Source organism: Pavona decussata, unplaced genomic scaffold, assembly GCF_977016875.1.
Source record: "Pavona decussata unplaced genomic scaffold, jaPavDecu1.1 SCAFFOLD_210, whole genome shotgun sequence".
Classification (NCBI taxonomy): Eukaryota; Metazoa; Cnidaria; class Anthozoa; order Scleractinia; family Agariciidae; genus Pavona; species Pavona decussata.
The window spans coordinates 1,057,986-1,081,098 of record NW_028145615.1 but is presented as its reverse complement, the minus strand read 5'-3'; the positions used below and the strand labels follow the sequence as shown (position 1 = coordinate 1,081,098).

Below are 23,113 nucleotides of genomic sequence, written 5' to 3'. Positions count from 1 at the left end.
AACAGCAACAGCAACAGAAACAATAGCAACAAATTCAACAACAAAAATCAAAACTAAAAATAATAACAACATCATCGAAAAATGACAAAAACACCGGGTGACAAGTCAAATTACTTGCGCTTGATGCTTTTTGGCCCTGTTTAAAACAAGCAGGAGAATTATTAGAAATTCAACTTTTAACATCAAAAGTAAAGCTTGACGCTGTGTTGAGTATACCGGTTTTTTTTTTTTTTTTTTTTTTTTACTAAATTCCGGCGAAGTTTCTAGGAAAAGGAATGTTCAACGCTATTCTAAAACTTCATTTTTGCACATTTATGACCAAGTGAAAGTAAACAGATTTCAATCAAGGAAAGGGCTTGGTACGTTTCCATGTGCATTTTAAATTGTTTAATGTGCAGTTGAAATGCCAGCTCTGAGGTTTTGTCTTTTCTAGGCCAGTGAACATGAAGCAAATGTTTTCATTTTAAAAATAATATAATGTAAAATAATATTTGCGTCCCCAAATATCTCTGGTCTTTTGATCCATTTTAATGATAAAATATTTTCAAAATAAGGTACGATGATATCACGCTAGAGTGAAAAAACTAATGATACAGCTGAATGCTATAGTTACATTCAAACTCTTTCTTGGTTAGGTTCTCCCAGCGATGTGACAGTGGTTCGACACTAGCGACACCACGAACCTCTTTCTGTACCGCTCTAAAGTTCATCCTTCTTGAGCAGTTCCGAAAAGAGAGCCTGAAAAAATTTTCAATCTTGAACGGAATTAAAAACTCAGATCACCTCTGCGATACAAGTCCATTGCTCTGTCAGCTGAGCTATCACGTCCACTGGAAGCTGGTCATTTTGTGAGTTCGTAATAACCCATTGAGCATTTGATCAACAAATGAGAGTGAATATTTCATATATTCACTCTCGGGGTAAATTCTCTTATCTGGTAACCTTGTTGATACATTTTCTATGATAATTGTTCTTCTTTACATTAATGCTCCCTTTTGGAGAGGCATCAAAGAAGAGTACGTGCATATTGTTAATAGAGTGAAAATTAAACAGTAAAGTTCACAAGACTGAATTCATTGGTGACACATCTTTCGGCATATCCTGGCGTAAGCATCACGGAAGTCAGGAATTCTCGCGGTATAAATGAGAAAGTTCATGGCGGAGTTTGACAGGGATAAAGTACGAAGCCACATGTGCACAAGCCCATGACGTTTGAAGAGTGGTTTACCAGTTGCAAACAAGCCGGTTATTAGCGACACCCAACAGACAGTGAAGACACCAATCACTATCGCCAGAGTGCAAGCAACGCGTACTTCAACGCGGGCAGACCGCTTTCGAGCTCCTAAAGTTTTTCTTTTCCTCCTTTGGTGGATCACAAATGCGACGATAAGTAAATAGGAGAAAATAATGATGACATAACTTAGGGCGAACAATCCGGTGGCCAAGAATCGTTTGGGAAAGGACATTGGAAGGACGACATTCAAAATGGGACCTGCAATCGGAAATGCCCAAGACACAATCAGCATTGTGCGTGTTCCACACTTATTCAGGATTGTGTTGTGGAGTAGAGGAAAACAGACAGCGAGGAAACGGTCCACACTGATTGTGGCCAAGTGCGCCACTGATGCTAAACAAGAAAAATTGGCTAAAATTTGGTACAGGAGTTCCAGGCTTCTTGTTTCACAGTCATGGAAGAAGGTTCTCTTGCTCAGGATTTCCAGAAGGAGAGGTTCGCAAATCATTGTGACGATCACATCAGCAATGGCTAAGCTGAACAATAGGTAATTCGAACTTCGGCGAAGACGAGGATGTGTAACGACGGCCATGCAGACCATTAAGTTGCCGAGTGTTCCAAATGCACAAACCATGGCATTGGATGTGATAAGGGCAATGCCATGGGCTACCGGAAGAAAACAATCTTCTTCTGATGACAGATTTCTTGTGTTTTCCAATGCGGAGTTATTCATGTTTTAATTTAAATTTGGATTTTGATCGGGGCTCTGAAGTATAATTGAAAGGTAGTATCACTGAGCTAAAAGAGACACTGCGATCTGTATTGCTTTTGTAGGCACTCAACGAACTCAATCAAATTGAGAGATTCGGTTCGTTTCTCCTTTTATCTTCTTTCATAAGTGTTTTTATGTTCACTTAGGGCACGTACACAGACAATTCATGACGCAATTGTGTACAGAAAAAAATATAGGTAAGGGATCCTTAAAGGGTATTCTGAAACACTTGTGTTCTGGCGACAACATTAATTGAATCAGTCTGAACGCAAAATTGAAAAATTAACAAACGACCACTCCATAAATACAACTCATGTCAACAAGAACAAATTTCGCGCTAATTCTATTCCGTGGAAAAAAATTAATTTGTAAATGAAAAGGAAATTTAATTATTGTCCATCCAGTCAACAACATTTTTCTGTGTCGTTTTGTTCTGGGGTTTCACAGTCTCGTCTAAAGTTTTCAAAACGTATTGTTCCCGAAAACGAAGTGTGCATTATCCTTACAGTGACAGCCGAAATATTTTAAGAATCAGCGTTCTATAAATTGCGTCGGTCTTGAAAGCCTTCTATGATCCAATATGGCGTATACCGCATATAACTGATATATTGATTGAAATATTGTTATCCTGCCGCTTAGCTATACAATGTGCGAGAACAGCCAAGGGCATCTGATTATCCAAAAAAAAAAAAAAGCAACAACAACAACTTCGTTTTACCTCTTTTCTAGGCTAAGACCTATCGTTTTTATATTCATTGCTAGATGTTGTGATATCTTTTTATCAAAAGGCACGACACTATATGCGACTCCAATTAGTTATTTTCAAGGAACAGCATAATAGCCGAACGGGAAGAGATTGTTTTCTCATTAGAGTCTGTGCTATGACACTAATATGTTGTGCGATTACTGACGCGGCGTTAATTGCGTAGTGTCAAGTACACCAAGGAGCCATGGGCATGTGTATACTAGAACATGTCGCACTCTTCCTTACAAAGTTCGTCACTTAAGTTTGTTAAGGCCACATAAAAAAGACAAACTTGTTCCTAGCGCGAAGTGGCCCTCGTTTCTTTTTTACAATGACTTTCAGTAAGAATTCCCTTAGCGAACGTCCGTGTGCTTCTACAAACGTTATATATCTCCCTGCGTCCCTTTCAAAGGATCAGTCGCAAGCCCCGTTCTTGTTTTCTTTCAATGAAAGTGACTCCATAGTATAAGTGATTTGGTTTTGTGACATACGCCGATCATACGTACTATCACTCCAGTTCTGAGTCTGTTTTGGTAGCCGGAAGGGGGCCATTACTGGCTCCTTCAGTTTTTTTCCCATTGTACTTGGAGAGTGCGTCTCTTCATCAATTGAGAGTTCATTTTCCCTTTCTTTCTTGTAAAACTCCAAAACAATCGTTCTTTCATTGCTCACGCAGTCCGCATGTTTAGAATCTGGATCCGCTGATGTTTTCTTTGGGAGCGTCAAAAGCTGCATTCGTTCTCCAACGATGTCCAAACCGCATTTACGACAAAATACAGTTTTCTCTTTGTGCTCTCTGTGTGGAGTATTGGAGTTTGCGGTGGTTCGCTTTTCGGCAATTGGGCAATGTTTCTTTGTTAGCTCAGCGAGCGAAAGATTTGACATCTTCAGTTCTCTTCATCCAATTGAATTGCCTCATTGTTTTGCAACATTCTGTTCAAAACAAACGAAATTTGCTCGCGTAATCTGACTCCGTTTGTCCATATACATCACGGGTTGGCAGCAAAAATTGCAGTTGCCAAGCCAGTTCATAATGAGACTGTTTCTTTCTCTGTGTTTAATGTTACTGGTTGAATAAGTTTGGGTTGGTAATTTGTAAGGTAGTATAGTAAACAATTTACTTTAGCCAATGTAAACTTTCCTCTTACTTTACATATTTTATTTGCAGCATTTGACATAAATTGACACTTATTTTACACCGTGTAATTTCTCTGCTAACAATCTGTTTACAACAAAGAAACGAAGGGAGTTATATTTTATTTCAGTGATCTGTTGCTTTGTTTAAAGGCAGTTAGCCACCTTAATAAAACTAATTTTTACGCGTTCTTAATTTCACGGCTAACACGATTTCAGAAAAAATAAGAGCGGAAAAAGCGGATTTCTTTGCATAAAGTAAAGCTTCTGTTTTCGCGAGTTTAAGTGAGAATATCTAAGGCCGGGTGTTGTCTTTATAGAGACATAGCTTATCACTGTAGTGCTAATGCGCTACAAATTAGCACTCCATACAATGATCTTGTAATTCAGCAGTATCAACCATGACGTAAGGTGGTAGTTTCATTTGCGAAAAACGACTTTCACGCCATTTTTTATCTTCTTAAGTTCTGACAGTTTTTTTTTCAGTTTCCCTGAATTTTTCTGGTTTCTATAATTGGAGGTTTGTATCTGTAGACTTTTCCAGCGCTTCAAAAATATGGAAAATGTAGCCATTTAATTTGAACTTGGCACTTTCTCAATTCCTGTCAGTTTCTAAAGGTCCAACACCGTTGCTCTGGTACCATCACCTTGGCAACTATTGACCAATCATAGCATTTGTTGTTCACGTCAGCTCATGTCATTAGTTCATAAGTACTGAGTTTCCTGTATCTGAAACCAACAATTTTGGCCTTAGCTTACCTTTTACAAGGAGTCCTTTAACATGGAAGATAGAGCAAAGATTTTGAAGGAATTGAGCAGATTTATAACATATAACATAACAAAGACAAAGATCAGTTTCTAGAGCCAAACCTTTGGCACAACTCACTCATAAGAATGCCACTATTAATATTGGAAAGGTGAAATATTTAGGGGTTGACGATAACAATTTCCCGACGTTACTTGAATTTCAGAATAAACTCAGCGTTACTTAAGGTTAAGCTCCTGTTTCAATTCAGCATATAATTTGGAAAAAAAATTCTAGATGTGAAACTTCTCTACAAAGTAAAATCTTAGAAACCAAGCAGGCTCGTACATGATAAACTCGATGAAATGGGAACAGTTCTGCAGCCCATGTAAAGCCAACAGAAATGGATTGAAGATTGTAACGCGATAAATAATATAAAGATGCGTGCGGCCTACCAACTTTTCTCCCTTTTCTCTCAATAACTAAGCAAAAGGCACGAGTCTCAAAGTTTCTATTAAAATACAGTCTGTACAAATCTCAGCAAACGTTTTGTTTTTCTAACCATTAAAAATAGGAATAAATTTAAGTGTTCTTTCTGCAAAAAGAACAAAACAGTAACCTAGTAACTTTTTCACTCTTTTAGAATAGCTCTAAAACGATATTTTTCTAGGAAAGGATAATAGCAAAGCTAACGTTTTGTCGAAATATTCCTTGTTATTACTCTTTCATCAGACAGTAATGTTGCGTCAGATCTGAGACTGAGTAGATCCAAGAGAGTAAATTTTCTTGCTAAGAAGATCCGTGGTAAAAAGCTTCGCTACTCGAGATGCACCTGTGAATAGCACATTCATGTATATTGTCAATGGCGTGACTGAGTATTCAAAACTTCACTGATGACACCTTTCTGCATACCCTGGCGTAAGCATCACGAAAGTCAGGTATTCTTGCGGTATAAATGAGAAAGTTCATAGCAGAGTTTGACAGAGCGAGAGTGCGGAGCCACATGTGGGTAGGTCCGTTCCTCTTTAAGAGTGGTTTACCGGTGGCAAACAAGGCGGTCATCACTGGCACCCAACATACGGTGAATACACCTATGACTATGGCGAGCGTGCATGCAACACGCACTTCCACACGGAAATTCATATCACCAGATCGTGGTCGAGCTCTCAACGTCTTCTTTTTCTTCTTTAGGTAGAACAAAAATGCAATGATCAGCAAATAAGACAAAATAATGATAATGTAGCTTAAAGCGAACGATCCGGCCGCCAAGAATGCTTTGAGAAGGGACGTTGGAAGAACGACATTCAAAATAGGAACCGAAATCGGGAATCCCCAAGACACTACCAGCATTGTATATAATCCACACTTATTCATGATGGTTTCATGGCGTAAAGGAAAACAGACAGCGAGGAAACGGTCCACACTGATTGCGGCCAAGTGCACAACTGAGGCAGAACACGAAATGTTGGTTAAAATTTTGTACGGAAGTTCCAGACTTCTTGTTGTGCAGTCATAGAAGAAGGTTCTCTTGCTGAAGATTTTGAGTAGGAGAGGCTCGCAGATCATGGTGACGATCAAATCAGCGATGGCTAAGCTGAACATGAGGTAGTTCGAGCTTCGGCGAAGACGAGGATTTGTAGCGACAGCCATGCAAACCATTAAGTTGCCGAGTGTTCCCACAACACAAATTATAGCATTGGTTGTGATCAGAGAAATACCGTGAGCTATCGAAAGGTAACAGTCATCTTCGGAGGACGAATTTCTTGTGTTTTCCAACGAGCAATTCATAATTCAATGGTTAACATTAGCTTTCGGACTGGCGCTTTGGACTTGAGAGGCGGGAATACCAAACGAAGAAAATCTGTTTTCAGTTGCTTGCATAAGCAAGCATGAAATATTGGTTTCGTTTAATGTCAAAACTAGGTCAATCTTTCACAAGTGTTTGTCTGCTCGCTATGACATATTTAAGTTGAATTCGTGACACACTTGTATATAGGAAAAGAAGGCCAAAGATACTTTAATTCTGAAACACTTATACTCCGGCAACAACATTAACGCGTAATATCCGTTTGTACATGCGTAAAAAAAAAAAGAAAATTTTATTTATTCTTAATCTTCTCACTTAAAGTTTCCTTTATTTTTTTAGAGATTTGTAGTTTCTTCCTAAGTTTTTACAACTTTTTAAATAACATTTTGTCATTTTTAGGCCATCACAAAAAAAGTTTAGCTATCAGAATGATTAATATAAGAATACACAATAAAGCCTCAAATAGTGATATTTTTCTTAAATGCAAAGATTATGCAAAGTTCCTGGGTGTGCTCATCGATAAAAACTTAACCTGGAAATATCATATCGACCACATTGCCTCTAAAATTAGCAGGGTTGTTGGAATTATTGCACGATTAGGGCACTCTGTTCCTTAATCCAAATTTACCGTTCTCTGATTTTCCCATATACGTACTACGGAATTGCTGCCTGGGGCCAATCTGCACAGGTCTATTTGAGGAAGGTCTTTATCTTGCAAAAACGAGCTCTTCAGCTAATGTTCTTTGCTGGTAATAGATTCCATGCTATTCCTTTGTTTATCTCTGCTAATGTCTTACCACTCAATATGCTTTACCTTGAAACAGTATGTTCTCTTATGCACGACATATCTACCAACTCTGCGCCTCAGAATATCTGTGATCTTTTTACCTGTTCATCTGACGTTCATACATATAACACTAGATTTTCTGATGCTGGCAATCTATCTGTCAATAAATCAAGACTGAGTATTCAACTTAATTCGTTTTCCATTTTCGGAGCTAAGTTGTGGAATTCCCTGAAGCATGATCTACGTAAACTTAGGAAAAAAACTTTCAAAAATAAAATTCACCAATTTTTACTTGCTGTACTTGACAATGAGGATGATTATGTTGTTGTCTCTACGTTACTGTTAAAAATTACAAATTATTATTAACCTATCTCTAGCTATTATTATTATTATTATTATTATTATTATTATTATTATTATTACTACTATAACGTCCTTTTCATGTAAATACTAACTATCTGTGAACGCATGTGTATATACCTATTTATTCTATTTATTTACTTAGTTTTACTTATAACCTGTTTTGCTTAATTCAGTTTAAGTTATACAAACCACCTCGATTAGCTTTGCTATATGCGGGTTGTACATTTTTCAAATTTGTTAAACTTTAAATTATTGAAATAAAATGATTGATTGATTGATTGATTGATTGATTGATTGATTGATTGATTGATAACATCCAAGTGAACGTCTTGTTTTCAGATCCAGCGTTCTATAAATTGCCCGTCGGTCTTGGAAAATGTCCAATTACTAACAGCGTTTCAGTGTATAAGAAGTTTTTGATAATAACAATATTGGCCTCTATGATGGTCCAGTATGGGTTGTACCGTGTATAAGAAATGGATTAAATATCTTTTGATTACCATGTCAGTAAAAAGACCCAATATTTGTGAAAAGCTGATGGCGCAAGATTGATTAAGAAGCGATACTCGGCACTGCTTTAAACTAGGTAATTAATCGATTGTGGAAGCGTATAATTTGATTGTGCTTGTTGCCATATGTTGCGATTATTTCTTTTCTTTCAAAAACACGTTCTTCAACCAAAGTTATAGTTTCGGAGGAACAGTAAAGTCATAAATTACGACGGAATGGGTATCTGGACGGTCATCTGTGACGTTGGGGTGTAGCACTGACATCGCACGGACAAGCGCGTTGTCCAGCGTTAAGCAAGGTTGTTTTTAAATATTACCCGTTCTGCCAAAATTTCACCGAATTGACTGACAGAAATAGCTGCCACTGGTCCTTAGAAAGTTTACAACGTTCTTTGCTCAATATTGTCATTAGTGCGACGCTGCCTTCGTTTCTTTATTGCAAGTGAGATTTTCTTATAAAACACTTGCGTCCTACTGCGCACGCTCCGTGTCCCAGCACTACTTAGTGTCCAGTGCTGTGGCTCAGTCGCCAGGCCCTTTTTGGTTGGTACTCTGTATTGTAAATATTGTTTTAATATTAATTTATGTATTGTAAAATTGTCACCGAAAAACCCCCAATGTAGAGTGTCAATAAAGTATTGTATTGTAAAATGACCAATCCCATTCTCTTGGTTTGTGCCAATAAAAGCTTTGTCACAATAATTCAGTCCAGTGGTCTGTATGCAGATCATATATTAAAAAGTCCAATTACTCTAGTTCTGCATCAGCTTTGATAGCCCGTAGGGAGTCGTAGCTGGCTCGTCTTTCAGTTTTATAGTATTTCTTCTCTTCAATTGAGAATTCAATTTCCTTTCTTTCTGATGGAACTCCAGAACAATCGTTCTTTCATCATCCACACAGTGCACATGTTTTGTACTCCGATTTACTGATGCCTTCTTTGAGAGCGGTAAGGCCGCATCTCTTCTCCAACGATGTACAAATCGCATTCGTGACAAAACATAAGTTGTGTGAGGCACTGGAGTTTGTCATGGTTCGTTCTTTGTCATTTGAGCAGTGCTTCTTTGTAAACGTGGTATGCCAAAATTTTGACGTATTTGGTATACTCTTCATCCAACTGCAGTCTACATCATGTAGTTTTTTTTAACCAAATTCTGGCTAAAATCCTTAACAAATTTGCCTCCGTAATCATTCATCGATTTGCTTATAAAACTGCCATGTCAGTTAAAAACTGACTGCCTCCTACTGGCAAGGATTTGGGTGGGTTAACACCCATGTAAACTTTTCATATTTATATTGGTAAAATCCGGCATCATTTTTGTTGACACTTACTTACTACGGGAAGCTTTAATATTTTAAACTCTACTCTAGATCTTCGCTCGCGAAGCCAAGCCATGATGGTGACTCCAATGTTTTAAAGCATTTAGCTGCCTGTGTTTTGGGGGGCTTTTATTTTCATGATTTCAAAGAAAATAAGAGCGCAAAGCGTTGTTACATCAATCGGATTATTATTTTCTTTTCGAAAATAATCTCTATTTTCGCGGCTTTCTTTACATTGCGAAACTGAAAAAGGGCTTGCAAACTACTAAAGTGAGAATATCTAAAGATTTTTTCTTCCGCCTAGAGACACCTTTAGCTAATCACTGTACATGTATTGCCAATGGGCCACAAATTTACACTCAATACACTGATCTCGGTATTGTACCATGAGTTAGGCGACACTAGTTTCAACGACCTCCACGTCATTTTTCTGGTAGTTTATATCTCAGTCAACCAAAACTTAGAGAAAGATGAGATGAAGTCACCGATCTCTTAAAGGGGAAGTATCATGGAGATTTTGGTATCTTTTGTTAAAAATGAGGAAATAAGACCTTCAATCAGCTGCCAAATAATTCTAGAATGACGAGAGGAAAGAAATAAACTCAATTCTAGAAAGGAACAACCCGTGATCTGTTCTAGCGCATTTTGGAAACAAAAATGCGAGAACTTAGCCTAACATTTTTCAAGTTTCAATCGATACCGGCCTACTCTGTCTCTGGCCAGAGGCACTAATCGACAGTCTTATTGCACTGGGGTGATAATTCATAACAAACTTGACAATTATTTATTTGTTTCTGCTGACAAACAAACATTTTTGGGTTTTGAAATGACAGCAAATTTGCGTGATACCTTTAACTGAATTGTCAGTGTCGAAGTATGTTTGTATTTCTTGGTTCGGGTCTTCCCTTCAGTCAAAGAGTCAATTGTGAGGAAATTTTAAAAAAAGTAATTAACGTATGTATTCCGTTTTGACCAAATATGGTTATAAAAGAAACCTTCAGGAAGCGGGTCCACTTTTTTGTGAAAGAAAGTTGAAACACAGAACGTCAAATATCAATAATTGACCTTCAAATTAGGGAAAATGTCGGCATAATCATATTTTCACAGGAAACAAAACGGAAGGGCAACCTGCAGTGACACCCAGTTTCTTTGCTAAACAGGATGTTGATCCATACGAAAAAAAAAAGCCTAATTTTCGAAAGAAACCCGATAATGTAGCCTGAATCCAGGATAAGAACAATAATGGAACATTCTTTACGTCTAGAGGACACAAATAAAGAGAACATTTAATTTTAGAAGGCTTATCATGTATAAAGAATGAGGGCATTATTTTTTGTGAGGAAGGAATTTCCATTTGCAAACATGGTCTGCATGACCCATGGCCGAGACGTCTTACTTATCTCATGGATTGTCAAATTGATAACTAATGCATTAACATATGCAGGGAAGGGTGTTCTTATGCCTGTCGCACAGTCACTCTCCCTGAGATTCCTTGTGTACCTAATCGAACGATGTCAAGGGAAACAATAATCAAATGGAATGGACTAATTGAAAGATTAACTGATTCGGCCTCTTACGTAATTGAACGAAACGAACTGTGAAGTGAGTTTAATAACCAAACCGGCTAAGAGAACATAATAAGTGGACTAATTTTCTTCTTTTTTATTCAGAAACGTTCCTGAATTTAGTTCAGGTATATTCACAAATCAAACTTCCGTAAGGGACCAAGATCCATAAGAGAAGAAGGTTCACTTACTGATCAAGAGTTGGAAATTTAAATCGCGATCGATAGTCGGCTTTCTTTGATTCACGTGCACATTACTGTCAGTGCCATTACCAAATTTAAGCCTAATCGAATTGAATAGAACTAATCAAACTAAGTTGGATTTGATAAAAAGGGGCGGTATTGTAATGTGCACATCACAAGAGATTTCATTTACTAATATGTTCTTCAGTTGTTTTATATGTAAGCTAACAGAAGCGAACCCCGACAAAGGCAGACTCCATACTCGGATTTGGGGACAAGCAAAAGTTGACCGCAGCTCCCTTTGGGTCCTGGAAGTTTCGGACAGATATTCTTTTAATTTATTACCGATCAAACGAACGGGAATTTTCATCTTTGTACCTTGATGTATATTAATATCTTTTTATTGTTAGTAAAAAGCATTTAAGTAGGAAATAGCATCTCAGAGAACCTATATTTTCCAATAGAGGTTGTCTGTACCTACTTTGAAGTTGCGCTTCCGTCGCGATTGCTGCTTTCAGGCCCCTAATATCCAAAATATATTTTGGGTCTCTAGGTTTTAAAAATAAGCTTATCTCAGACCTCTGTTAAGCTGCTAACGTATAAACTAGAAATACAGATATGAAACTACCGAATCAAACCACTCACAGATCAATGACGCAAGTTCTCCTTTTTAGCACAGAAGACGTATTTAATTAAGTGCCGGCTGACTATGCAATATAATGCTGTAAAACCCACTTAAAGGCTCTGAGGGTTACAAATCTATTTTTCCGGACCGCTGTGCTAAATAGACAATTTAAATGCTTTCAATTTAAAAGCACACTGCCTCCAGCTGATTTTGAAACAAATGGTATCACGCTAATTAACTGTTCACCGCGCCTATGTTATAAAAGTTTTTCGCCGAAGAACGCAATCAGTTTTATGCTGGCGCTGAGGTGTCTCCGTTTTCAGCAAAAAAACAGCTCCACTGATTTTCACTCTCAATTTTGCTGTACTTGGTGACTTGTACCATGAATTACTCAAACAACAGTAATCCTTCTAATGTCTCCTTAGATGTCTGCTCCCTTCCTGTAGCTCATGGCACTGTCCTGATCACAACCAATACTTTGGTGGGTTTGTTAGGAACACTCGGCAACTTACTGGTTTGCATGGCTGTAGCTACAAATGCTCGTCTTCGCCGATGCTCTAATTACCTTCTGGTGAGCTTAGCCGTAGCTGATTTGATTGCCTCCCTGATCTGCGAACCGCTGTTTCTGAACATTTTGGCCAGGAGAACCTTTTACAATGATTGTGTGTGGAGCGTGGAGCGTGTATACTTGTTCATCTCTAACTTCTCCGCGGCGGCTTCAGTCGTGCATATGTCTGCAATCAGCATTGACCGTTTTATCGCCGTTGTGTTCCCTATTTGCCATAAAACTGTCATGCAGAATGTGGGAATCAAAGCAATACTGATAGCGAGTTGGTCATTAACAATTGCACTCTTTTTTATTGCCATTTTCCTGCCAGCAACAGCTCCAGTGAAAGGATTTCTTCACCTAGCGATCTTCATCCTCTGTTACGTAATCATTTTTGTGTCATACACGCTAATTGTGATTTCACTCGTGCGTCAAAAACGGATAAGAGACCAGATGAATGCTCATCCTTCTAACGCCGCCAACTCACGCTCTGAAGCTCGTACTGCTTTCACTCTGGCGATAGTGATAGCAGTTTTCACTGTCTGTTGGTTTCCACTCTTCATCGTCTTCGTTTCCACTCAGAAACCACTGGTCAACAGATACGGATTGGCCCACTTTTGGATCAGGACGGTGACTCTGGCCAACTCAGCCATGAACTTTCTGATCTATGGATCAAGGATGCGTAACTTTAGCGAAACATACGCTGCAATTTTCCGAAAGATTCTCGGATGTACACGAGTATGTCAGTTTAAATCTCGGCGAATAGCGCCATTAGAAAAAGAATAAAACTCTGCGAAATTTGAATGGAACAATTGATACGTTTATGTATTATATTCCTGTTTATAGAAAATAAAAGAGATTAATATTAGATAAACGGTAGAAGATATAAGAGCTTCATTCATACTGCAACAACAACAACAAACGAACAAATGTGTCAGCCGACAAGGTACAGCCGTTAAGGCTGAACTATGTTAAAGTGTTAAAATGTAATAAAATGTTCACTTATTTACAGCAATAAAAAGAATTAACTGTAAAACTGTAAACTTTATTATCACATGATCCCAAGAGGGAACAAAAGATAAGTTGATGTATTATATTCCAGTTTATAGAATATAAAAGAGATTAATATAAGATATGGAAGATATAAGAGCTTCATTCATACTGTAACAACAACAACAACAACAACAACAACAACAACAACAAATGTTTCAGTCGACACGGTACAGCCGTTAAGGCTGGACTATGTCAAAGTGTTAAAATGTAATAAAATGTTCACTTATTTACAGCGATAAAAACTATAAACTGTAAAACTGTAAACTTTATTATCACATGATCCCAAGAGGGAACAAAAGAATTAAAACTGTATTATAAAGGTATTAAAAACCTCACGAAGCGGTACATTGGTGTTCCATTTCATACTAGACTTAACAGTGTGTAGTAAAGTTATATAGCGTCCTTCATATAGTTCATATAGTCTCTAGCTGTAATTGTTTGGACAGACAATGCCTCCGCTCTTGGTAGGTTAAGTCATCAATGTTTTATCTCTAAGAGTTTTATTATGGAGACTAGAGCTATTAGAAGAAAAGACATCAGCTGCTCTGGACACTGGAAGTTGTAAACAATTCCAAAGGTAAGTTGAAAACTAAGGTGCCTACGACTTTTTAAAGTCAGGAGTCCTTTATTTTTTTGCGTATGACTTGGGAACATGTTCTCCTGTTTTAAACCATTGAATCCAACAGTGTGACCCTAGGAAACAAACTGGACAATCGGTCCAACTGAAGCAAAGCTTGGGATCGACCTTCTATTCATAGATCAGATGGTCATTTCATGTAAGAGCGCTATCCACACGAAAACATCAAGATATTTATATCTGCTGAATTCCTCAAGCTGGTGGTTACTGAAGTAGATATATAGATAGTGTACCCAGATGTTTAGTGCCACCATAACAATGTTGCTCAAACACTTAAAGGGCCTGTTCGCACTACGCGAAACTTTGTTTGATTTGCCAAAAAAACCTGTCAACGCGAAGCCATTTCTAGTGCGAACGGTCCGTTGACTAGCTTTGGAGGCTGTAAAAATTTTGTCAGGCGAGAAAATCCTTTGTTCCTTGACATCCATCCGTCACTGGGTCATCAAATTTCGCACCGACAAACATGCCACGACATCTTGATGGTAAATTGATCAAGTTAATAATTGACTTCTGTCACTAAAAATTCGCATCTTCATGTGCGAACAGGATTACGAAAACAATTAAATTGGTGATTACAAAATTTTCATTGTTTTTGTAAACGCTAAACTCAAATTTTCGTTTTAGTGCGAACAGGGCCTTATATCGCATTTCTGCCCGCGGCACCCCGTGAGGTTGCTATTCACGTTAATAGATTGCATGATATCCTTCACTCATCCGAAGAGCCTCTCAGCTTTAATAGTTTTGTCAAGGACTCTAGACTTTTAGACGGCTGATGAAGAGGGTACATGATATGAAACTTAGTTAAAACAATCACAACTGTGCTGCCTTGTAATATCCTGATGGTCAAAAGTTGTGAAATTATCGAAAAATAGGCAGCAGTACGTAAAGTCACAGCTCGATAGTTTTCAGAAAAAACGATTACACTTTATATTAGGACTTCAGACTCAAATCTTAGAACCGTCTTGAACGGTTTATTACATTGTTTAGTGTTCATTGTCAGCGAATTGCTGTTACCAGCATGCTTTTGGGGGTAAAAATCAAGCCATTATTCCGTCAATCAATCAAGTAATCGATCAATCGGATAAATCGATTGATCAGTAATAAAATATAACGTGGTGTTTTGCCAAATCTGTCAATCAGAGACCACTCTTATTTCATTCATCTCGAATATTGATTGATCTCTCAAAATATCAGTCATGGCGATAGAACTCACCAATCTGAATTAGAAGCAAAAATATTTGAGCGTACTACACCATAAGAAAAACAATTTGTTTTTTGTTTCAAACACGCCAAATAACTTTTGAGCATCTCAGATGCAATCATCTCCAGCTTCGCTAAATATCCTCTTCCTTTGCCTTAATATTGATCAATATCAGTAGCCATATTATTATTTTTTATATCAGCAAATACTAAACTACTAAAATAGTACTACAATTTAGGCTTAAAACATACCCTCACATTTATTTCATTGCGCATATGCCCCACATCGACATTCAAATCCTAGCAGTACGCAGGATGTTTGTCGCATGAACCTAGTTTAATGGTCTCCTTTAGCTCAGTGGTAGAGCATCCCAAGTTCTAGCAATCGGAAGGTCTTAGGTTCGACTCCTGATGGGAGCACTCGGATTTCCTTTTTAATTTTCCGAGTATGCCTGTGTCACTCACTGAATACATAATTCTCATAAAATAATACTGTTGGAAAGTTTTTTTTTTTCACTTTTGTAACAATATTCTAAGCGAAACAGCTTCTAGGCACAGACCAGGTAGCAGATAGTTCATTTTAGGGCAAACTATACAATCGCTATTTTTAAAGGTTGTGCATGCTATTTTTTCGCGTATCCTCTCATATTGAACTGCAGTCGCATTATAATGAACAAAAAGGATATTAGTTACAGTTTTAAACTGTATTGCATTTATCCAATACTATTCGCACTTATCTGACATTTTGAATATTTCCTTTACTTGGGTTAAGTTTTTTTTACTGCGTCGTACTCTAGCGCTCGCTATCTACCGTGAATACAACCGCGACCCTTGTTCTAGTTTGGTTGAACACGTTCATTATATTCAATTGTTCGCGCGAGACATGCGCGATGAATTACTCAGTAACAAACTCAAGCAATTCGAATGTTAACTACTCCGTGGAAGATTGTTCATTTCCCGTGGCTCATGGCATTGCCCTAATGACAACCAATGCTATGGTTTGTGTGTTGGGAACAATCGGTAACATACTGCTTTGCGTGGCTGTTGTTTCAAATCCTCGTCTTCGACAAAGTCCGAACTTCCTTCTGTTCAGCTTAGCCCTTGCTGATTTGATCGTCACCATGATCTGCCAGCCTCTGTTTGTGGTAATCCTCGGCAAGAGAACATTCTTGAACGACTGCGCAACAGATCTGGAACTGCCGAATCAAATTTTATCGAGGTTTTCGTGTACTGCCTCAGTCGTCCACATGGCCGCAATCAGCGTGGATCGTTTTATCGCTGTTGTGTTCCCATTCCGCCATAATTTCATAATGGAAAGGTATGGATTAAAGATTATGCTGATAGTATCTTGGGTATTCCCGATTACAGTTCCTGTTTTGAACCGGTTCTTACCTGCGTCTTTTCCCAAAGGTTTTCTTGGATTCGGTATGTTCGGCCTCGCTTATCTTATTGTTTTCTTGTCTTACTTGATGATCGTAATATCATTGGTTAGGCACAGGAAGAGAACAAATGCCTTCAGCGATGTTAACTCGCGCGTTGAAGTTCGCGTCGCTACTACTTTAGCAATTGTTATGGTTGTTTTCACTGCCTCATGGACCCCATTTTTTGTAATTGTCGCATCCACTGGTAAACTCCTTGTCAAACGTTATGGTCCGGTGTATATGTGGATTAGAACACTGGCGCTGTCGAACTCTGCAATGAACTTTGTTATCTATGGATCAAGGTTGCAATGCTTTCGCGAAGGCTTTGAGGCGATTTGCCGGAAGATGTGTGAACTTTTGACTCAGCGATTTTCACGGACTGTAACATACTATGTAAATAAATGAATCAGTTATCGTGGTCAAGTAACTAAAAAATTGCGTAGAGAACATTTTTCACCAGCTAGTTAAAATATCAGTTAAAGCAAGTTACAAAACAGCTATTTAAAAAACAGACTTCATCACTCGAGAAATATATTTGTTCTTCCAAGCTGAAGGTGCATGATGGAACAATCTGTAGACAAATGACAACCTGAAAGTGGCCAAATTTCAAAGGCGCATCCAGGAATTTCACAAAGGACGATCCCAAACGAAACTTTTTCTCGGTAGAGAGCCGAAAGGAAATGTTACAATGATTTAAGTCTTTATTGCGGCCATCTGTATTTGCTATGAAATTAATTGCTCATTTGCTGATTAACGATGAAAAGCTTTCAGTGGGAACATCATTATATAAATTTATCAAGACAAGTTCTGTTTTCAGAAGCCTATAAAAGGAACCTTTACTCTATTTGCGCGTTGAAATTTCGCGCTCCCTACCAATTTATGACGCCAGGTGGCTGCCCAGTTGTTGCATGCTATAGAACTTCGATTCTGTTTTGACAGTTAGCTACAACCATGTGACCTCATAAAATCGAAATGGTGACGCACGAGAAATTAAAAAGCGAAAACGAGCGATTCTGATAACTGTTTCTTTATGCACACTAAAATACCTTTGTTAAAGGTAATTATAAATAACTCTTTTTCTGTACCAAAGTTCATTTTTATATGGCTCTTTTTTGTTAGTAGCTTTTACATTTCATTCTATTTAAGAAAACGTTTTTGAAATGGTTAAACCCCTGACGCTATTTCTCATATTTTTCATAATAGACTTTCGTGCTGCTATACTTCATGCGGGTCAAGTCATGCAAATCATGCATGTCATGTCGTATAACAACAACAACAACAACAAAAACAACAAACAAACAAAAACAAAACATTAACTACTATTCCCAATTTAATATACAATGGTAACTTTTAACTCTATTTAACTGAAAAAGTTCATCCTCAGTCTGAGAAATCACTTAATATTTTCTTACTGGCGCTCTAAGAGCAATTTCATGTTAGAAAAAGAGGTTCATTGTCAAACATTTGATGAGTTTTGACCAAAATACAGCAAAATTGCCATGATAGTGCCCCTTCAAATGGCTGAATTTTTAAGGAGCAGAATTTTGGAGGAAAAGATTCCTGTCCAATCATTTTACGAGCTGCAGTTGGCGTTCCCAAAACCACCTAGCTGTCCTTTTTTCGCACTCTTAACAATAGTGAGGTGACAAAACACCATAGAAAACAGAAAAGGGGGGAGGGGGAGGGGGGCGTAAATGACTGGGGAATAATTGGGGGAAACCAGGAGCTTATAACCCGGAGCCTCCATCTCCCATACTGACCCTACGACACAGCGTATTTACACCTTGGGTTATTTTTGGAACCACTTTTACTTGGATAATATTTCGCGGTCGGACACACCCCTATCCCGCCCACAGCTTTCAACCAATCAGGTGGTTGTTTTCATTTTACCTTTATTACGCATTCATTAAAAAATGGCGGACCAAAGCGAGTGCTTCTCTGATAGTCAATCTGAAATTTCAAACGTCAGCGATGAACTTTCTTCGCTAGAATCAAGCTATTCAGAAAGCGAAACTGCTGAAACGGACAGTGGAACTAAGAATCCCTCGGCTAAAGGTTCAAACTCTGGTACAAAGAGACCCCAAGCCACGAACACGACCGCACGTGGAAGTCGAAAGAAAAAAGCCAAAACTACCGAAAAAAGTGTTGCAAGGGGAATCAGCTTTGCCGAAATGGATGAATTATCATCTTGGGTTTTCTCCGCCGAAGAGGCTAAGAGAGTAGAAAGCGAATTGCGCCAACGGCTTTTAGAATCAACCAGATTGAAAGCTTTCGAACAGCGCAGAAACTTCGCGTTGCATTTGACAAGCGAAGGGCAGAAGGACAATTTCAGCCTGTTGATCGTCGGCTTTTGCAGGAAATTCGCTACATTATCAAAAGAGTGTTATAGTAGTAATGTACCGAAAGAGAGGAAAGCTGCATTCTCCGTAGCGTGGATGAAAATGTTATCTAATTTCCAGCCGGGAAAGACGTCACAAGAGAGGATTGTTATCGAGCGTTGTTTGCCGGCGTCCAAATCATTCTCCCACGAGGATGTTCATTCAGTCCTCAGTGTTATCCACGAGATGGTGTACACATTAATACACGACCACGTTCGATCACGGAAAGAGCATTCCACTGCTGAGAGCAGTAGTAGTGCGAGACAGCTGAGCAAAGAATCGGACGATACATTGTACCGATATTGTGGAGCAGCGCTTCAAAGAATGTTGAAATTACGCCGAGAATCCCTGGCTGGGAAAAAGAAGCGCATAAAACCGTCTTCTGAAAAAAGACCTATTATGACTAAAGAGCTGGAAATTTTGGAGGGTCTTGTCATGAAAGACAAATCGGGTATTTCCCAGAGTTTAAAAAACCTAGACGCGGGCAAGTTAATATTTCCTAGGGATGAACTTATATTTTTCTTGCGTTCGGTGGACAACGAAGTTCGAGAATTCACCACAGACAGTAATTTGCGGAAATACCCATCAAAGTTTCTGCAAATGTGTCAGAACTGTGTTAAAAACAATGAGCGTTTGGAAACGGATTTTAGAGAACTTGTGGGCTCATTGCTGCCCGAAGTTGAATGTGCAATGGAAGCATCTGTTGTAGACAGACTTTATCGGGTACTAGTTTCGAAGCTAGCAAACACGAGGATAAACGAGTTTCTTAACGCTAAAGTTGAGAGAGATTTGAAAGTACAAGGAAAAGTGGTGGACGCAGACGAAATGCTTAGACCTAAACTAAAATCATACGCGATAGTTTCCAAGCGCAAAAAAAAATGAACAATGGATGACCTTGCTCGCTTCATATTACTAGCAATGGCACGTGAGGTATAATTACGCTTTAATCGAGTTGGCCTTTGGAGGTAAATTAAGCCTGCGTGGGAAAAATGATGTAACAACAACAAACTTTAACTTTATTTTGCCTACGCAGGATTTTGGTCATATCCTGTAATTTCATTCCGGTAAATTCTACATTGCTCAGGGTCATCAGGGCACGTAATTTGTTTAGCAATCAGATAAAACTAGTCGTTGAATAAAATTTTGTTGTATGAATGTATCATCAACAGTTAGCTTGTAATAAATTCCTTTATTTGAACATAGTATGTACAGTAACCCCTTATTTGTATGAAAGGTATTTACATGGCCTAGGTAAAAATTATTTCCTTACATTGTTCATTATAAAATTAATTGTTATTGTTTGTACAAAATTAAGTCACAACATAAACTGTATACTTTCAATATTCCATAGAAGCAGTGATAAAAGGCACACAACAAATTTACATGAATTCAATCCATGTTAATGTGCCTGTGAACTGCTGTACTGAGTGAACATCTTTCAGCATTCTTGTATATTCAAGAATTGCAAATTTAAACGAACTTGCTATTGATATGACTGCCCCACTGTTGGTTCCAATGTCTTGGTGGCTGTCAATAAGTGCACATATACCACTTTGTTTTATGAAAACACCAACAGTTCGATTACATCCTATCATAACACCATACCTATCTTTGGTTAAGGACTGGCTCACATGCTCAATCAATTCACTGAACTGGTCCGCATCAGTAAACCCATATAATGGGGAAATGGACTCAATGCAGCATTCATCACCAGCGGCATTCACTACATCCTCGACATCAAGATACACTGCAGTGTCACCATATAGTTCATCATATAGTGCATTTCCTTCGCATATTGCATTGATAAATGAATTAGTCCAAATTTGAGGCAGCTGTTCCCAAAGAAGAGAAATGTCGAGTTGTTCTTTGAAACAGTATGCCCCAAATTGTATCGCTATTAAAGTGCAAGCATTACTACCTTGCCTCCCTCCTATTGTTGACTGAGAGATCTCCAAGGGGAATTTATACTGGCATAAGTTATTATTTACACGGTTGCCTTTGACCTGGATTAAATGACTATTTACATGAGAATGTTCTCCATCTAAATTCAAAGTTACATCACGGTAGCCTGTCTCAGAGTTTTGGTTGACAACTACCTGCCCTTTCCTGTAAATGAACCTCCCAAGACTAGGCCCATAGTTCAAAGCTGAAAGGTTTCCCCCACTGGTGTGCTTTAGAACACTAAAAACAGATTCTAAAGCACTCCCATTTATTCTCAATGGGCTTATAAAGTACTTCCCATCTGGAGACACATTCGTGAAAAACCATTCACAGAATGCAAGAAAGCCATAGACAACAATTCGCAGGAGGTCCCATGTCTGAAAAAAAGTGGCATGTTGTTAGTGCGTTGAAAGTTACAATACAATTGAGCAGTTCAATTCACATGCAAGTCCTCAAGTGGATGCTCACTGAGCATAACTATACTATAATTTTCAAGACGTGTCTGCTGACAGCAAACAATACATCACAAAGTCTCTTACCAGTAAAACACCTCAAACACATACACATGTGCACATATTATATAAATTATGTTAGCTGGAACAGTGCAAAGAAAGATTAAGTGACACTGACCTGCCAAGCAAGAAATCTCTTCTGCCTTGCCTTCTTTGAGTTATCAGGATACACTGTTGAATAGATATACAAATATAAACTATTTAATACAAGAAAAAAAGTAGAACAAAATTACTGTAAGTACACAATAAGTGTAAGTACACAATAATTCATACCCCAACAATAAATTTTAGGGCAATTATACCAAGAATTTTGCGGCCTGTTGAAACTCCTTTATTACTTACATGAACAATATTTATTTGTACATATACCACAGAAGTAAATAGTACTTTATACACATTCTGATTTATTATGCAATCTCTAGGTATAAATACCCATGACTATTCACCTCCATCTCAGTGAAAAAAGGGTTAATTATTACATCTGATACCAGTCATTGGATAATAAATACTATGATCAGGGTTGTCAGATGTGACTGATAATACAAATGCAAAATTGCCACTGTGTTATCCTGAGCTGTAAACACTCAAGGGAGTTTGGCACATTTGAAAGCACTCATGGCATCTGTAACCCTACTAGTGGTAGAAACGTTTGAATTTGTCCATGCAACCCCATTATCACAGCACAACAAGCAACCATTCTGTAAATTATAAATAAACATAAATACCTGTCTCAGAGTGGGTATTGTGCCATCCTTCAAAGAACTCCATGCCTTTTCTAATATTAGCCAGGACAGGGCTCTGAAGACTGTTTATCCTCCGCCGACTCAACAATCCTTCTTCAAAAATGAGGTTGCAGGCATCTAAATATCTTGCTACTTGTTGTGGTGATGGGCCTGTGAGATCCTTGATGGCTGCTATCATAAATCGTTGCTGAAATTATTAAAGGAAGCATTTACCGGTAAGCATAAAATGAACTAATTTTAAACCTGTCCAGTGTATTTTCATGTCTACCTGTTTCTTGATCAGTGCACAGAAGTATAAATCTTTTACTATTAAATGGGAGCCGCATGTGATTTTAACCTGATTTTTAGACTGCTAGGGAGGGCCTAACTGTACCCTAAACAAGACTAGACTGCATGCAAGGCAGCACAATGTCATATGATATAACTATAAGCTATGTGGTCATATATTCAAGTCCTTAATTTTTGACAGCTAAACTTTAATTCCAAGCATTATTTTTGAAACTGCTTGGGTTCGATTTCATGCACGCCAATATCATGTACCTGCATAATCTTGGCTGGTCTCACATTCAGACGAGTCCAGTTGTCTCTGTACACAAAGGCATATTTCAGTCCAGGCACTTTGCGGCTTCTCCCAGTTTCAGCTCTAGTCATTTCTTCTCTGAAAACCTTTTCAATGGTTTCCCATCCAAATGTTGACCCCGCACGAGTGAATGATTTGGAACCATTAAGCCTGGAGCTGTATAATGCTGCTATCATGTTCTTTAGCTAAAAGAACAAAAAAAATTATGATAATATATCATCATTATATTATTATTTTGTGCATACTCATGCCGAAACATGTTCATTCGGTTCCCACTATATTTCTACCTGTCAGTGTCTGTGATGGTCGAATCATA

General features: G+C 38.2%; 6 protein-coding genes across 6 annotated transcripts; 3 read left to right on the top strand and 3 right to left on the bottom strand.

Moving 5' to 3' along the window:
* Positions 1-597: 597 nt before the first annotated feature.
* LOC146460630 (adenosine receptor A2b-like) lies at positions 598-2,143 on the bottom strand. Its single transcript, XM_085087999.1, has one exon. The coding sequence runs from the start codon at positions 1,965-1,967 to the stop codon at positions 1,074-1,076; it is 894 nt and encodes a 297-aa protein (XP_084944125.1). The 5' UTR covers positions 1,968-2,143; the 3' UTR covers positions 598-1,073.
* Positions 2,144-3,883: 1,740 nt separating this feature from the next.
* Positions 3,884-7,595, bottom strand: LOC146460629 (histamine H2 receptor-like). Its single transcript, XM_085087998.1, has one exon. The coding sequence runs from the start codon at positions 6,416-6,418 to the stop codon at positions 5,510-5,512; it is 909 nt and encodes a 302-aa protein (XP_084944124.1). The 5' UTR covers positions 6,419-7,595; the 3' UTR covers positions 3,884-5,509.
* Positions 7,596-11,484: 3,889 nt separating this feature from the next.
* LOC146460628 (histamine H2 receptor-like) lies at positions 11,485-13,721 on the top strand. Its single transcript, XM_085087997.1, has one exon. It carries the CDS (start codon positions 12,168-12,170, stop codon positions 13,116-13,118), a length of 951 nt encoding a protein of 316 aa, XP_084944123.1. The 5' UTR covers positions 11,485-12,167; the 3' UTR covers positions 13,119-13,721.
* A 1,221-nt stretch (positions 13,722-14,942) lies between these two features.
* On the top strand, positions 14,943-18,365 carry LOC146460627 (adenosine receptor A2a-like). The gene has a single exon (XM_085087989.1). It carries the CDS (start codon positions 16,113-16,115, stop codon positions 17,046-17,048), a length of 936 nt encoding a protein of 311 aa, XP_084944115.1. The 5' UTR covers positions 14,943-16,112; the 3' UTR covers positions 17,049-18,365.
* A 3-nt stretch (positions 18,366-18,368) lies between these two features.
* LOC146460626 (uncharacterized) lies at positions 18,369-19,911 on the top strand. The gene has a single exon (XM_085087988.1). The coding sequence runs from the start codon at positions 18,557-18,559 to the stop codon at positions 19,901-19,903; it is 1,347 nt and encodes a 448-aa protein (XP_084944114.1). The 5' UTR covers positions 18,369-18,556; the 3' UTR covers positions 19,904-19,911.
* A 485-nt stretch (positions 19,912-20,396) lies between these two features.
* On the bottom strand, positions 20,397-22,980 carry LOC146460625 (uncharacterized). Its single transcript, XM_085087987.1, has 4 exons — positions 22,758-22,980; positions 22,200-22,404; positions 21,593-21,645; positions 20,397-21,339 (listed from the first exon to the last, which is right to left on the bottom strand). Exons 1-4 carry the CDS (start codon positions 22,971-22,973, stop codon positions 20,401-20,403), a joined length of 1,413 nt encoding a protein of 470 aa, XP_084944113.1. The 5' UTR covers positions 22,974-22,980; the 3' UTR covers positions 20,397-20,400.
* Positions 22,981-23,113: the final 133 nt, after the last annotated feature.

Coding starts and splice junctions, on each gene's coding strand:
- LOC146460629 (XM_085087998.1), bottom strand. CDS start 6,418: ATGAATTGCTCGTTGGAAAACACAAGAAATTCGTCCTCCGAAGATGAC.
- LOC146460627 (XM_085087989.1), top strand. CDS start 16,113: ATGAATTACTCAGTAACAAACTCAAGCAATTCGAATGTTAACTACTCC.
- LOC146460628 (XM_085087997.1), top strand. CDS start 12,168: ATGAATTACTCAAACAACAGTAATCCTTCTAATGTCTCCTTAGATGTC.
- LOC146460626 (XM_085087988.1), top strand. CDS start 18,557: ATGGCGGACCAAAGCGAGTGCTTCTCTGATAGTCAATCTGAAATTTCA.
- LOC146460625 (XM_085087987.1), bottom strand. CDS start 22,973: ATGATAGCAGCATTATACAGCTCCAGGCTTAATGGTTCCAAATCATTC. Junction 22,405..22,757: donor GACCAGCCAAGATTATGCAG/GTACATGATATT, acceptor TAATAATTTCAG/CAACGATTTATGATAGCAGC. Junction 21,646..22,199: donor CAATACCCACTCTGAGACAG/GTATTTATGTTT, acceptor TCTATTCAACAG/TGTATCCTGATAACTCAAAG.
- LOC146460630 (XM_085087999.1), bottom strand. CDS start 1,967: ATGAATAACTCCGCATTGGAAAACACAAGAAATCTGTCATCAGAAGAA.